At 58.6% G+C, this 14,966-nt stretch overlaps 2 protein-coding genes across 5 annotated transcripts in view; one reads left to right on the top strand and one right to left on the bottom strand.

Moving 5' to 3' along the window:
• Positions 1–14,966, bottom strand: part of SLC39A11 (solute carrier family 39 member 11) — a 74,060-nt gene that overhangs the window by 56,965 nt on the left and 2,129 nt on the right. For 2 of the 4 annotated variants that reach the window (XM_021414883.1, XM_021414884.1), the window contains exons 1-3: positions 4,021–4,287; positions 2,768–2,899; positions 1,821–1,859 (exon numbers count right to left, since the gene is read on the bottom strand). In XM_021414883.1, coding sequence (XP_021270558.1) covers positions 1,821–1,859; positions 2,768–2,899; positions 4,021–4,272 — 423 coding nt within the window. In that variant the 5' untranslated portion in view covers positions 4,273–4,287. Of the gene's footprint in view, positions 1–1,820; positions 1,860–2,767; positions 2,900–4,020; positions 4,288–14,966 lie in introns of those variants that run through there. The other 2 variants (XM_021414887.1, XM_021414885.1) reach the window with 1 other exon arrangement.
• Positions 9,241–12,246, top strand: SSTR2 (somatostatin receptor 2). Its single transcript, XM_021414888.1, has 2 exons — positions 9,241–9,372; positions 9,863–12,246. Exon 2 carries the CDS (start codon positions 9,945–9,947, stop codon positions 11,058–11,060), a length of 1,116 nt encoding a protein of 371 aa, XP_021270563.1. The 5' UTR covers positions 9,241–9,372; positions 9,863–9,944; the 3' UTR covers positions 11,061–12,246.

Below are 14,966 nucleotides of genomic sequence, written 5' to 3'. Positions count from 1 at the left end.
AGCCGGCGGCAGTGCTTCCTGCAGCAGGACCCCGCAGCCCATCGACGGCCTGCTGATGGAGCATCAGACACTGCAGTGATCTCGGGGAGATTTCCCTTTCCTGCTCCCAGCACAGCAAATGCAAGGAAGCCACGGAAAAGCAAGTGTTTGTAGGACATCTGCTCTGCAGCCGAGCCACACCTCGGCTGTGCAGGGATGACTCAGTGGCCACACTAGGGCTAATGCAGCAGCTGTCGGAAGGGAGCAGCACCCAAAGCACATCCTGGTACCCCCTCCAATGGGGACAGAAGTGCCACAGCTGAGCAGTGGGATGGAGACAGCGGGAAGCACCTGGCAGCATCTCCCTGACTTGCAGAGGAGCTGCTCACAGGGACAAGGATGTCCCTGGGAGAAGGGCAGCTCAGAAACCAAACACTGGCGCCAAGCTCCAGAACAGGCAATTCCTGAAACAAATGATTAATTTATAAAAGATGACCCAAGAATTTGTTGCAACAGACTTGCTGAATTATTCACATCACTAGCAGGTCACTGATATGTTCCAGAAAAACTTGCTAGGAAGCAAACCAAGTTCTGCAGAGCTCCAGCTTACCTGCCAAGGCATGGGGGCAGCTCCTCCTGACCCCAGTGCAGCTGGCTTTGCCTCAGGCATTTGGAACAGAGGAAGACCTGCGATCTCCAGGGCTGCAAACAAACTTCACCTTGATCAGTGGGGCTGCAGCATTTGGGAAGACACACGCAGCAAGGAGCCCTGCTCAGTGCTAGCAGTTACGCGCTGCAGGACAGGCAGGCCCCTGCTTCATCCTGAAACTTGGCAGCACCTCCCATGCTCCAGGTGCCAGGTACAGAGCCAGGACACAGCGAGAGGGATCTGGCTGAGCCCTTTGTTGTGTGTCCAGGGGCGCTGGGAAGGCACAGAGCAGAGGGAGGTGGCACTGGGCTGGGCAGCAAGGAGCTGCCTCCAACCTCTGCTAACACAGCAATGGATCTGACAGCACGTGGGAAGTCCAGACACCCACAGCCAAACCTCTCCTGAAATCCTTCTTTGCAGCCAGCTCCCACAGCACAGCGCATCCCGGCACACAAGGCAGCCATGCCAAGGGCATTCCTCAGCACTTTCTACCAGGGTCTGTGCGCCCTCCTAAAGCCTTCAGGTGCTGACAGGTTGGTGCCTGGTGTTGCAGGTCGCCAAGACACGCCGGCGCTGTAGGGAAAAGCAGCACCTTCCACCAGGCACCGGCAGCCAGAGAACACCTCCAGCTCTCAGACACAGAACATAAATGTGATTTATTGAGTCTGAATGAGCCTCCACTTGCTCATAAACACCCCATAGTCTGGGCAGTGGGAGACATTCTACATTCACAAGCCCCAGCACATACTCAAACCGCAGTTGCCACCACAGTTTCACCTCTTCCTTCAAGACAACCCAGTAAGCACTAGGTTTACCATACACCCTTGATTTAGGCTTCAGTGCCTTTATTCCCCAGGAGTTTAAGCACCTCAGCTCAGTAGGACAGCAAGAAGAGAGCTATGCACACCAGCCTGCAGGACAAGAGCTCTCCTGTCCAGCTGAACTGCTCCAGGACTAGAGATTCAGGAGCCCAAAGAGGTGAGAGGAGTGTAGCCCCAAAGCTGGCACCCTCATGTCCCCAGCCTGCACTGTGTCATGCCCCTCTGCTGCCACACCACAACAGCTGCAGCCAGGTAAGCACCACGGGATGCTAACAGCAGCAGGCAACCAAACGAAGCACGGAGGAGCTGCAGAGATGTCAGCAGAAGAGCACATGTGGAGGCACTGAGCAGGAGGAGGTTGCAGCACTTACCCCCGCAGCAAAGCCCAGGCTCCCATCCAGGATCCGCCTCTGAAACAACAAAAAGAACACAAACCACAGCATTTACTAAGGGCACAACAAGGCAGGGTTGCAGCCACACCACAAAGACGCACGGAGAGGAGGAAGCTGCACTGGTGTCACACTAAGGTGACTTCCTTCTTCCCATTTCTGCCACCCAAGCCATTGCCACGCTGTCATACAACGTGCAGTGCTTCAACACCCAGCGCTGCAGCCGCCCTCCTGGAGCAGAGGTGCCCCCTCCAGTGTCACCCAGAGCCTGAGGGCTGTCCTGGCTACAGCTTGACGTGCCAACCCACCAGTGCTGCCCCATGATCATCCCAAGGATGTAGAGGGCAAACCAGAAGCCATTTGCACGCCGCTGCCATTCATCTCCCCTCCCCTGAAGATTTTTGCTCCCTAACAACGTGCTGCTACAAACGAAGCCATTAGTCTGTAGCCCAGCATGTACCCTGCCTGCTTCACCCACAGCACTTTTTCTCCTTTAGCACATCACCCTCCCCCAGGAAGAAAAGCAGCGTGCTGCTGCAAAGGGAATCTCACTTTGCAGCACACTCCTGAATAAATCATCACAAGAGAGAGACATAAATAATAAATCCATCACAGCAATTTTGAGCACAACAGCGGGGGGTGGGGCCTCCAATTTCAGAATATGAAATAACCTAAAGATTAGCACTTTGCTTGTTCTGAGCATCACACAGCAAAAAGGGAAAGAGCCCGCCGCTCTGCTCCACACACCGCAGCCCAAGGTTGGGAACTTCATTTCCTCCTTTGCTGTGCTGGCACACGGGAGAGGAAAAAGTTGGATTCTTTCCCTCCCAGCCCAAGGACCGCACAGGGCCAAAATAAAGTCTCTCCTGCTCAGGTCCCAGCAGCCAAAGCTGCCCGTGAGCTGAGCACAGCCCCCGCCCCACACTCACCTGCCCGCTGGAGAAGACGAACACCAGCGCCGAGCCAGCCGCCGTCAGCCCCCAGGTGAGGAGGGTTCCCAGCACCGCCTGCAGCACCGGGCCCTGCCCCGGGATCATGCTGAGCCCACGGGGAGCAGCAGCCTAGGAGAGACGAGGAGCATCAGGAGAAGCCTGCAGGGTGAGGACGTGGAAGAACCCACGCGTTGCTGCCTGGATGGTGGGGGAGCTCAGCCCCTCACTCAGGGACACAGCTCACTGAGCTGGGCGCTATCCCTCTCTGTGCTTCTTGCTTTCCCTTACGTTGCTGCAATTTAACCCAACCACAGAGACCACAGGCAGGTCCCACTCCACACACAGCCAACGTTGGGCTCAGACCCTCGGGCTGTACTGGAGGCAGGAGCCCTGTCCAGGCAGGGAATGGCATCCTCCACCCACTGGAGCATCTCCCATGTCTGGAGGGTGTTTTTCTTGGAGCAAGCACGCGTCCAGCTCCCACGCAAGCTCTTCCAGCATGACCTCACGTGCATGTTGACGAGCAGGAGGAACACAGGGATCAGGCTGACACCTCACTGAGCACAGCTTGGCCCACATCCCCCAGCAGCTCCCAGGCACATGCCTCGCGCCCCACTTCTTTGTGCCAAAAACGCGTCCTACTGGCACCAAAGGCAAAAACCCTCATGGTGCTGCCAGGACAGCAGGAGGGGAACCAGCCCTGGGATGGGCACCGCAACGTGGCTCAAAACCTGCAGCTGTGGGCTACTAATAGCCAGGAGGGAATTATTGCACACCTGGGAGCAGCACTGCTTTGTAACAGCCAGCTTACTAAGAAAGCACACATATAGGGATAAATATATCTTCCTACACACACGTCTTTGCCTCCTTCTGTCCCCCCGGGGGCTCACAGTGCCCTCCCAGCCCCCGGCAGGTGCCAGCCTTACCCCAGCGGGGTCAGCCACCTGGCCCTGGACAGAGGGACATCCCCCACCTCCCCAACAGGGTCCCCGGCACCTGCGGAGCCCCACAGCCCCCTCCAAACCCCACGGCCCCGCTGCCAGCCCTCCGCGCTCCAGGCCCACAGCCGCCAGCCCAGGCCTGAGGCCCGAAGCCCCCTGACCCAAAGCCCGGAGCCCGCAACCCTTCACGCCCAGGCCCCAACCCCACAGACACCCCCAAACCTCAACCTCTCCGGCACTCCGGTCCCCCTCCCCGCACATCCCGACCCCTCCAGGCCGCACGGCCCCGCGCACCCCGGCTCCACTCACCGCCCGGCCCCGAACCCCGGCTGCGGCCCCGCGCCACTTCCTGGTGCCGGCACACGTGTCGCCGCCGACGCCCCGCCCACTCCGAGCTCTCCTCCAATGGGAACGCGGCGGGGGCGGGCCGTCAGCGGCGGTGCGGGCGGGCGCAGCAAGGTGGGGGTGGAGCGGCGCGGGCGGGCGTGGGAGAGCCCCGGCGTGACAGAGGGAGAAGGCAGAATTAACCCGATTCTTGGAAAAAATAAAAAGGCTGAACATCCAGGGGCTTCTCCACTAGGAGCCGCCGAGGCCGGAGCTATCTGCATCGCCCCGTGAGCCCGAACCTCACCGAGCAGTGCCACCCATGTGCTGTGTCCCCATATCACAGAGGGCTCCCGGTCCCTGCGTCCCATCACACAGATCCCAGGCTGCGTCCCCCCCCCTCCCACCGACGGAGGAGCAGCTCCTGACCGTGACCCTGCACTCAGCACGGTGCACAGCTCCATCAGTCTCGCCATTATCAACCTGTTTACTCATCAACGACCTGCTCACTAACAACCTGCTCGTGGGCTGCACCCCAGCAGTCAGCACAACTTCCCCTGCTGCAACACACAACGCCAGCAAGCACCTCCCCATCCACCACCATCCATCCATCCATCCATCCCCACGTCCCCATCTCAGAGCTGGAGCAGCCTCAGGAGCATTCCTCCTTTGGAATCATTAAGCCCTGGCAGCCCAGGGATTGGGATTTACACCAAAGGCAGAGGGACCCCATCCTCTGGGCTCAGCACATCCCAGTGCCACCAACACATGCTGCTCCATAGGTAGCAACAGGAGGCACTGAGTTCTGTACCACCACCACCACCCTTCTTTGTTAGTGCTTATCTTTTAATAGTCTTTGATCAGCCTCCCCTGCTGCAGCTGGGGGAGGTCAAGGCCATTTGAAGCCTCTTTGATTTAGGATTTAATCAATTTCCCCCATAATTGCCTGCATCCTTCATTAGCTGCTGTAACGAGGCAGATGTAGCACTAGGTGCCAGCTGGGAGAGATGTGGGGATGGAGCACACAAAGCTCCTGCCCATGGCCCCAGGTCCTCAGTGAGCCATGACAGGGCACGCGGGGTGGGGACAGCTGGCAGAGCCAAGGGACACTGCTGGGGTTACCCCTGTGTGGGTAAAAGCAGGCAGCCCCTGGCAATGGGGTCAGACCATGCAGAAGCACTAGCAAAATCAGCTCACACCTCCATTCCTCAGTGATGTACGCAGACTTCACCACATCCCTTTCCTTAGAATAACTGGGCTAACCCCACCTGCCACTCCTCTGTCTGTGTCTGCCCCCAGCATCCCAGGGCTGGCAAGGGATGGGGACATCACCACTCCCCTCTGTGGCAGTGCAGGTGGTGTGTGAAGCGTAGGGGTAGGCAGAGCTGGCAAGGGATGAGACCCAGAGTCCCTAAAACGTGTTTTGAAACAACAGGAGGGGCACCAAGTCCTGTGCAGCGTGCCTCAGCAAGGGGCAGCAGGAAGTGCTGGAGCCAGCACCCAAACCCCTTCAGTTCATTGGGATAAAGCTCCCGGTGGGGATCACTGTGGCAGCAGCACAGCGATGGCCCAGGCACCCACACCTGGGGTGTATCTGCAGAGCCCCCAGTGTCCCTGTTGCCATTTCCCTGCTACTGCCCTGCAGGCACTGCGTCCCCTCTGTCCCCATGGCCTGGCTGCCGCTCAGCACTCATCCATCAGTGTCTGCAGTGGTGCACGGAGCCAGTCCAGACCCGTTGGCAAGGAGAAGGAATGAGAGCTTCCTGAGAGCTCCATCTCTCTCCCCTGGGGATGAGGCACAGGGCGCTGCCCCCCAAGCAGGACCAGACAGGGGCACGGCATCTCCATCGCATGAGCCAGAGCTGGTGGCACCCATCCATCACAGGGCACCAAGTGCCAGCTTTACGCCTCCCTGCCAGCTTTAGACACACTGTGAGAGACATAAAGGATGCAGTGCCAATCTGGGGGAGTACAGCCAGCGAGTGCAGGCGTCCTGCTGGGACAGCAGGGTCATTTAGGACAAGGGGTTCATGCAGCACATGGTGTCACTGACCCCAACAATCAGAGTGGCTGCAGGAAGCTCCGTTGCCAAACGCATTGTTAAACCCCGATTTAATGCATGCAGCCCTGCAGAACGCAGATCGCAGCAGGGAGACACGCAGGCAGGAGCTGAGATTGCAGCCCGTGGCTGCCAGAGGCTCATTAGCATCGGGGGTTATCATTGTGATTCACGGCGAATGTGAGCAGCATCCTTCACTGCAGCCCAGTCCTGGTACCCTCGGCAGAGATCAATAAACTCATTATGGAGGCAAATAATGGCAGTGGGAGAATGAGAGAGGCGGGAGGCGAGGAGCTGGAGGCATGGAGGGCTGCAGGAGTAGGAGGCAGCGGGAGGAGGAGGAGGAGGAGGAGGACAGCCTGGTGTGGGGGCCGCAGAGGGACCCACGTGCCACCAGACCCACCGATCCCTTTGCAGACCCCACCTGTCCCATCACTGCATGCAGCAGGAACGTGGTCAGGCTTCGAGGACATGAAATAGATCATTAAGGTTGGAAAAGACCTCTAAGATCATCAAGTCCAAACACCAACCCATCCTCACCGTGCCCACTAACCATGTCCCTGAGACATACTGAGCAAGGATAATGGGAGACAGAGGCAGAAAGGCTGAGTAGGGGCACGCTAAGCCCTCTGCCCTCCCGCACAACGCCCAGGGGAGCCCCCTGCCCTCCCTCCTGATCGGGGAGGAAGGTCGGGTCACCCTCTCCCTCCATTGGCAGCCGCACTCCCAGCGCTTTGCAACACTCATTTCCAGAGCAGGGGTCACAAGCGCTGTTTTTTTTCCATGACCCTCGCAGCACAGCTGGGAATGGATGGCAAGAGACTCAGAGGGACTTTGAAAGCTTCTTTGTGGTCACGTAATCCCCCTGCCCCTCTCCCATGGGTTGTATGGCAGTCGGAGCTGTGTGGGAAGGGGCCGTGCATTTCTCCCAAATCCACGCCTGCCAGTAAATGGCTTTTCAGCAGAGTGGATCCTTCCCAAGCTAAAAGACAAAGAGGAGTTCATCTGCCAGCACCAAACCAGCTGCTGGGGTAAGGCAGCGCCTCTCCAAACCGGGGACCACCCAGAGGTACAGCTCAGACCCTACACGAGGCCAAATTTCAACGCTACATCTAATCAAACTGAAAAAAATAATGCCTTCAAAAGGCTCGAGCATTGCTTCCTGCCTCAGCCAGCTGCTGCGGAGCTCCTCACCGCTCAGCTATCGGCTGGGATCAGCCCTCCTGCACACTGCCCCTTCACTTCGTTAGTTCCTTTTCTTCTTTTTTTGGAAATGATCAGATCTGGTTTCAGCCAAGTGAGCCCAGTGCCAGAGTTCGCACAGCAGTGGGGCAGAGGGGGCCGTGCTTTGCTCAGATGGGGAAGCAGGAGGATGATGATGGGATGATGCTCTGCACCAGGCTGGGACAGGATGAGGTGAAGGGGATGGGGACAGCTCTCCTGGAGCACTCTGCACAGCACCACAAAGATGGAACCTGGAGGTGGAAGGTGGGGAGAGATGGTGGGAAATGTCCTCAGCGCCCTGGGGGAAACCAGAGCTGGGTGCTGGTCACAGGGCAATGGCACCAAGGCACATCAATCTGCAGCGGGTGCGCCCTGAGGGACACAAGGGACACGTCACCTGCACAGGGGAGACATTCAAGGAGGCAGCACTGGAAAACATGCAGCAAGGCTCTGAGCTGCCCTTCCCGCTGGCAGGGATGGCTGCTGATGCGCCTTTGAGGACGGAGTCTATGGAAACCTTGCAGCTCTCCCAGGGAAGGGCAAAACCAGGACAGTCCTCCCGGGCACACAGACCAGCTGAGGGAAAACAAAACAACTGTGAAAAGCTCACAAGGCATCAAGCCCTTATCCAGTGCCACACCAGAGCGCTGCACTCCCTCCTCCTGCCTGCTGGGCAGCATCTCTGCCCTGCTCATCCTCTGCCGGCTGTGCCGGTGGGGCGAGCACCCAAGGAGCTGCCCTTGGTGACAGAGCAGTGGGACCCTAAACCCCAGTGGGCAGCACCTGATGCACATGCCAAGCTCTCACCCTCCGCATCCTCTCTCCTCACCCACTTTTATTGGGATATTAATATCCACATCATTTATTCTAGGGGCAGACTTTTCCATCCTCCAAAAAGATTTATGAGGCTGATAATGGTTCTTGTTCTTGCTCCAAGACCCTGTGTCTTTGGATCCACCTCTGTAAGTGAATGGCTAAGTGCAAATGAGAACCTCCCAGCCCCTCTTGCTGTAATCAGCAGCCTCGCTCCTGGCTCTTTGTTCCAAGTCACTCTTAATTTCCTGCTTGCTGTTGTCTCTTTGATAACTGATGGAAAGATGGGAGGGGGGAATAGTTACTATTTAATTGCATTCAAGCTCTCAAACAAACCAGAGCAGAGGTTATCTCACCCAAAGCTCTCTGGTTTTGGTCTTCCTCCTCCAGTCACCGTTACTGGGTAACTGCAGCAGGACAGGCTGTGGCAGTTGCCACCTGTATTGCACGAATCCCAGCCTTCACGCAGAGATCTCCAAGCCGTGGGTGACCATCACATCACCTTCCCACCCTTCCCAGGCTGTGCCAAGCCAGCATGTGCCTGCCTCGCCTTGCCTTTGGTCACAGGGTGCAAAATCCTGGGGTACAGATAGTCCCAGCATCCCAAGAAAGACTGGGAATTCCACACATCACTTGGGAATCCACACGGTGTGGCCATCACCGTGCCCTGTCCCTTCCTCCCTGTACACTTTGGAGACATCAGAAGAAACCGAGCAGTCTGCGCCATTGCTGGAGCCAAGCATCAAGAACCTTCTGCTGGAAGCCCCACGGAGCTGGGGAGGTCCCCCACGCTCTGGGGTGCAGCCGGGTCCCCGATCCCACGCTGCCCGCTGCACAGCAGCTCCAGCGCACACCTCCACACCCCTCATCCGAGCCTCGGGAAGGGCCGGGCGGGCACAGCAGGGCAGCACGGGCAGAGCAGCATCGGAAAAGCAGGGCAGGCACGGTGGGCATCACAGGCGGGGCATCACGGGCAGAGCATCGCCGGACAAGGTGGACAGGACCGAGCTGCACCGAGCGGCACCGAGCAGCGGCGCGGGCAGGGCTGTCCCCGCCCCGGCCCCGCAGAGCCGCCCCACGCGGGGCGGGGCGCAGCCGGTGCGCTGGGTCCGGCGGCGGAGCGGGCAGCGCGGAGCCGAGCGGAACGGAGCGGAGCGGAGCGGTGCGGAGCGGAGGGCGCTGCCGGCGCCTCCCCGGTGCCCGCCGGGCCGGGCCGGGCAGGGGCACGGCGGTGGGAGCAGGTGAGCGGAGCGGGGCCGGCACCGCCCGGTTGCCCCTACCCGGCCCCGGGGGCTGCAGCCGCGGGGACTCGGCGGGCGCGGAGCTCGGCTGGGAGCGGGGAGGGCGCGGCGGAGCACGGGGTCTGGGCACGGCTCCCCCGCATCTTCCACGGAAGCGCTCGGGTTTCCCTTTCCCAGGGTGGGCGCTGGCTCCCCGCCGGCTGCGTGCTGGAAGGGGAGCTTTTCCCCTGCTGTCCCTGTCGGTCGTACCCAGAGGGGATTCACTCATCGGTCGCAGTCCGGGGGTCGTGGGGGCTCCGGAGGCAGGAGGAGCCGTGGTGCGTCCAGGGCAGACTCCTCTGCGCTTCACGAGCTCTGGCAGGGAGGAATGGGGTGGCAGAGGTGGGCTAGGGAGAGCCATCCAGGGAGCATTTCTCCCACAAAGCTTGGCTGCAGAATGGGCAAATCCTCCCCAGGAATCCCTTCATTTCCATTTTTCTCCAATTTCTAGAATCTTCTCCTTCATCCCCAAAGCAAGGGGGGATGACATCTTGGCTTCTCTGAACCACCTGTGCCCCACAACCAGCAGAGCCATGGATCTGGAATACGAGCTGCCCAACGCCACCACCTTCTGGTTCTCTCCAGCTTCCCCGTTCGACAACTTCTCTGTGGAGGCCCCCACCAACGCATCACAGAATGCCACAGGCCAGCACTTCGACCTCACCAGCAACGCCATCCTCACCTTCATCTACTTTGTGGTCTGCATCGTAGGGCTGTGCGGCAACACGCTGGTGATATACGTCATCCTCCGTTATGCCAAGATGAAGACCATCACCAACATCTACATCCTGAACCTGGCCATCGCGGATGAGCTGTTCATGCTCGGACTGCCCTTCCTGGCCATGCAGGTTGCGTTGGTGCACTGGCCCTTTGGCAAAGCCATCTGCAGGATTGTCATGACAGTGGATGGGATCAACCAGTTCACCAGCATCTTCTGCTTGACAGTTATGAGCGTTGACCGGTACCTGGCTGTCGTCCATCCCATTAAGTCTGCCAAGTGGAGACGGCCCAGGACAGCCAAAATGATCAACGTGGCCGTTTGGGGTGTCTCCCTGTTGGTGATCATGCCCATCATGATTTATGCCGGGGTGCAGCAGAATCACGGCAGGAGTAGCTGCACCATCATCTGGCCAGGAGAATCGGGTGCGTGGTACACGGGCTTCATCATCTACGCCTTCATCCTGGGCTTCCTGGTGCCTCTCACCATTATCTGCCTTTGCTACTTGTTCATCATTATCAAAGTCAAGTCCTCAGGCATCAGAGTGGGCTCCTCCAAGAGGAAAAAGTCTGAGAAGAAAGTCACCAGGATGGTCTCCATCGTGGTTGCTGTCTTCATCTTCTGCTGGCTCCCCTTCTACATCTTCAACGTCTCCTCTGTCTCTGTCCTGATCGTGCCCACACCCGTCCTCAAGGGCATGTTCGACTTTGTCGTGGTCCTCAGTTATGCCAACAGCTGCGCCAACCCCATCCTTTATGCCTTCCTGTCTGACAACTTCAAGAAGAGCTTTCAGAACGTCCTCTGCTTGGTGAAGGTCAGCGGCATGGACGATGCGGACCGGAGCGACAGCAAGCAGGACAAGTCCAGGCTCAACGAGACCACAGAAACCCAAAGGACCCTGCTGAATGGTGACCTGCAGACGAGCATCTGAGAGGGTGGCGGGGTTGTCCTTCACTCGCTTTCCTCTCCCCACTTGCTCCCAATGGCGCTGGTATGTAGGGAGTCGGGCAGGAGTGCTGGAGATGTGCACCGCAATGGGCTGGGTGTCCTAAGCTGGGCTGGTTCCCGAGCTGCTGGAGGGTTGGCTTTCAAGCATTGAGAAGGATATGGTTCAAAAGGAACTGCCTCACCAGGAACACAAAGATTTTGTAGAAGTCCCCACGTGGCAGTGCACGTTTAAACACCAAAGTGCCACTGTGGGCAACAGACATCGCTGGGGGGGCTCTGCTGGTTCTCCTGGTATTATCCACGGGGCTGAAGTTGGCTTTGAGTGCTCTGCCCCAGAACGGTGCTCACATTGAACTGATGGATGGAGAATGCAGCCTGGCTGGGCAGGGTCCTGCCTGGGCAGGGGGTGGCCTCAGGAGGAGCTGAGACCACAGGTGCAAGCACCGTCTGTGCTGCTGCAGAGGGGTGCCGACTCAGAGCCGAGACCTGCTGGGAGCTCCCTGGAAAGCGCGAGCATGCTCCTGCATTCATGTCCTCCCCGAGGAGACAAGGGGTTGCACTCAGCCTGACTTTGTACGTTACTCAACCATGCCCCCCAAAGCCTTCCTACTGCTGTTTGACTGCTCCCTTTGCAGAGAGCTGTCCTGCATGGAGGAGGCACGGCAGGACAGAGGCAGCCTCCCCGAGGACACATCCCTCTGCCGCACCTCCGGGTCCCTCCGTGCTTCTGTTCTGCCTCAGCCAGCCCCACCGCCTCCCCGCTGCAGGAGAGCCCCTGCCCTCCTCCCACCCATGACATCGCCTTCCCACAGGTTTTCTCTTCAGATGGAGGATTTCCCCCCTTTTTCCTTCTTTTCCTCCTGGGTCTGTTCACATCAGCCTCCGGCTGCTCTTCCTGGCTGGGCTGGCTGAGCAGCTACTGTACAGTCCGGTAGGAAATCCTCGGAAGCATTTACCCAGCAGTGAGACATCGGGGTTTGGAGCACACCGCTGCAGCCGCTGCTCATCCTGCTGCTGACGGCTCCACAGCCAGGTGAGATGTGGGCTTGTCCTGTCCCTGCGGTAGCACCAAGGATCACTGGGGCTGGGGCTGTCACCAGCGAACATCGCCTAGTAACTGAGAACACCTCCCTGCTCTGTCCAGGCAAGTCACAAAAGAGGAAGAGGTGATGGAGAGAATGGTTGACAGGAGGTTGGGGCACAGTGGGGCTTGGCCCAGACCCTCATCTGAGCCAAAAGGACCAAGTGGAGCAGAGGACCCTGAGCTGAAGAAGGAGCCTTTGAGATCCCTGGAGGAGAGTCCCCGGGCTGCCTCTTCTGTAGGATGGCTGCGGCTGCTCATATTTCCATGCCCTGTTGCTAACGGCAAGGCTGCGACCACTGCGAGTCACCCCTGTCACTGCTGGGGTGCACGTCCTGCAGGTAACTGCAGAGGGGGGACAGCATTTTCCCCAGGGGCTTCCAGCACGAAGCCAGGAGGAAGGGCAGGGAAGAGCATCCAGACCCCAACGCCTCTCCTGCAGCGCAGCATGGGTAAGGGGGACCCTGGGGTGCAGGTCATGCAGCGAGGGGGTGGCCAAGCCACTGGGGGCATAGAAAACCTCAGCCCACCATGTGCCCACCCATGGCATAACCCTGGGAGCCGACATGCTCTGCTCAGACACCAAACGCAGCAATTAGAGCCCAGACCCAGTGGCTGCAGTGCCCACTGTGTTTATCTTCTCAAGAATGTCTTGCAGTGATCTGCTGTGCCCCACCGTGCCTCGGGGTCAGCACTCAAACCCTGCACCGCAGTGTCCCTCCTCGGCAGCACCATGAGAGCAGGAGGGGAAGCGCAGGGCAGAGCTCGTGCCCATTTTCCTGCGGTTTTGCCGTGGTGCCCCCCCCAGCGCATCACCCCTGTCCTACTCTGCAACCCCAGTACCCCCACTAGTCCCAGAACCCCACAGGAGCTCAGCGCTGGGCTCAGTGCCTGCTCCCTGGCACAGTTCCCTCGGACACCAGCACAAGAACACCCCTCTGGGTACGGGGCTTAGGTTACTGGGGCAAAGTAGGGCACTGTCAGCATTTATTTGCTTTTAACCATTTACCTCTGCGGGGGCTCAGCACTGAGCTGCTGGCAGCCACTTGCTGAGCGTGTCCCCACGACAGCTTCATTAAGGGGTGTAAATCCAACGCGAGCGGCGGTGACGGCAGCACCGGCTGCCTATTGATGCCGCAGGAATTAAAACAGGAGCAGCTTGTCACATTACTGTGAAATATCGGAGCGTGATTGCCAGCCTGCTGCAGCCCTCTGCCAGGGTAAGGCTTTAGTGTCAGGGCTGCAGCGATGCATCAGCTGGGCTCCGGGTGCTTAATATCTGGTGGGTGGGAGAAGAGTTATTTGTGTGGAAAGAGCCTGGGGCAGGAGAGGTGTCAGGGAGGGGGGGGGGGGGGGGGGGGGGGGGGGGGGGGGGGGGAGGAGGGGGGTTAATAGCCTGGTGTTTGCAACCCCCAGCAGATGCTGCAGTGCTGCTGGCATCACTCCTGCCACCACCTCCCCATCGTGCAGGGGAGCATGGGGTGTTCCCGTTTCTGGCTGGGGGCAACTCCTCTGCGTGCTGCTTTCAGGCTGGTTCATCACTGCCTAATAAACAGCAGCGCTGTTGCTGCTGCGAGTAACAAAGTTTTCCTTCTCAGCCACTTGATTTTAGCTGGAACTTGACCTCATATTGGATCTGCTCAGAAAAGCCTCGCAGGGCTGCCAGAGGCATAATGAGAAATCTCTCCCAGTTCATTTCAGAGCAAATAGGTTGATCTTGCAAGCGCTGGAGCAGCTCTGCTGCCACTTCACATACAGACTATTCCCAGGCAAGTAAGATTAATTACAACTCCTGCTTGCCCTGGCTGGAACAGATTTATCCTAAATTGGAGGTGATGGAAAGCAGAGTGCCCCGTGTCCTGTAGTACTGTCCTGTGCCAGCACCCACATGGTGACCCCAAGCCCATGAGAAACAAATTGTCCCCAGTCCCATCACTTGATCTCACACACAGATGAGGAACATTGCGTCCTAGGACAGAGCCTGGCTCCTGGCACCGTGGTGGCTGGTTCTGCCTGGTGCTTGGCAGCCAAAGCCTGCTGGGCAGCAAGAGGCTGGGTTCGGCCCTGCAGCCTTCCTGTTGCATCTCTACAGCTCCCGATATCAGCACCAAAGCTGCCTTGGACTACTTTAAAATAACAATCTGGTAACAAACTGCACTGTCCTCTCTCTGGCGGGCTTCCCCAAGTCTCCGTCCTTTGTCCTTGATGGAGGTTCTGTGGAGAGGTTCCACCCCAGATCTCCCAGGCTCTGGATCCACACCGCTGCTCAGAGCTGGGCTTGGTTCCCACATCCCCCCCCATCCCCTCAGCGCCCTTGTTCCTGCTCAGCAGATAGAAGAGAAGGAGCCAGCATCAGACAGTTGCCTGCGGAGCCTTGCTTGCACCCAGCCGGAGCAGCCCCAAGCAGCACACAGTCCCATGGTCACACTAAGGGACTAACAGGGAGCACACTGGGGATGCTAACAGCACCAGCTCCCCAAAACAGCACCAGAAAGATGCAAGAGCTGAGCCCCTGGGACTGCAAGATAAGGGCACTGGTGCTCTGCAGTGCTGAGAGTGTTTGTGCTGGGAGCACTGGAGTGCATGGCCTGAGAGCTACAGCTTGTGCTGTGCTCCTGGGGTTGTTTCAGCCCTTGCTGTGAACAAGCTGATTTCCATCTCCTCAGGGACAGCCTGTATCATCCTGGTTCCCACCCTGCCAGGGCTGTGCAGAGGGGAGAGATCACCAGCAAGGCATGGGCAAAGAGCACAGCAGACCTCAAACTCGACCTTCCCATCATTACGTCTGAAAAGCAAACTGCTGCTTTC

The sequence above is a fragment of the Numida meleagris genome, chromosome 17 (genome assembly GCF_002078875.1).
Source record: "Numida meleagris isolate 19003 breed g44 Domestic line chromosome 17, NumMel1.0, whole genome shotgun sequence".
Taxonomy (NCBI): domain Eukaryota; kingdom Metazoa; phylum Chordata; class Aves; order Galliformes; family Numididae; genus Numida; species Numida meleagris.
Note: the sequence above shows the minus strand (reverse complement) of the source record. Positions and strands in the feature narration are given on the sequence as shown.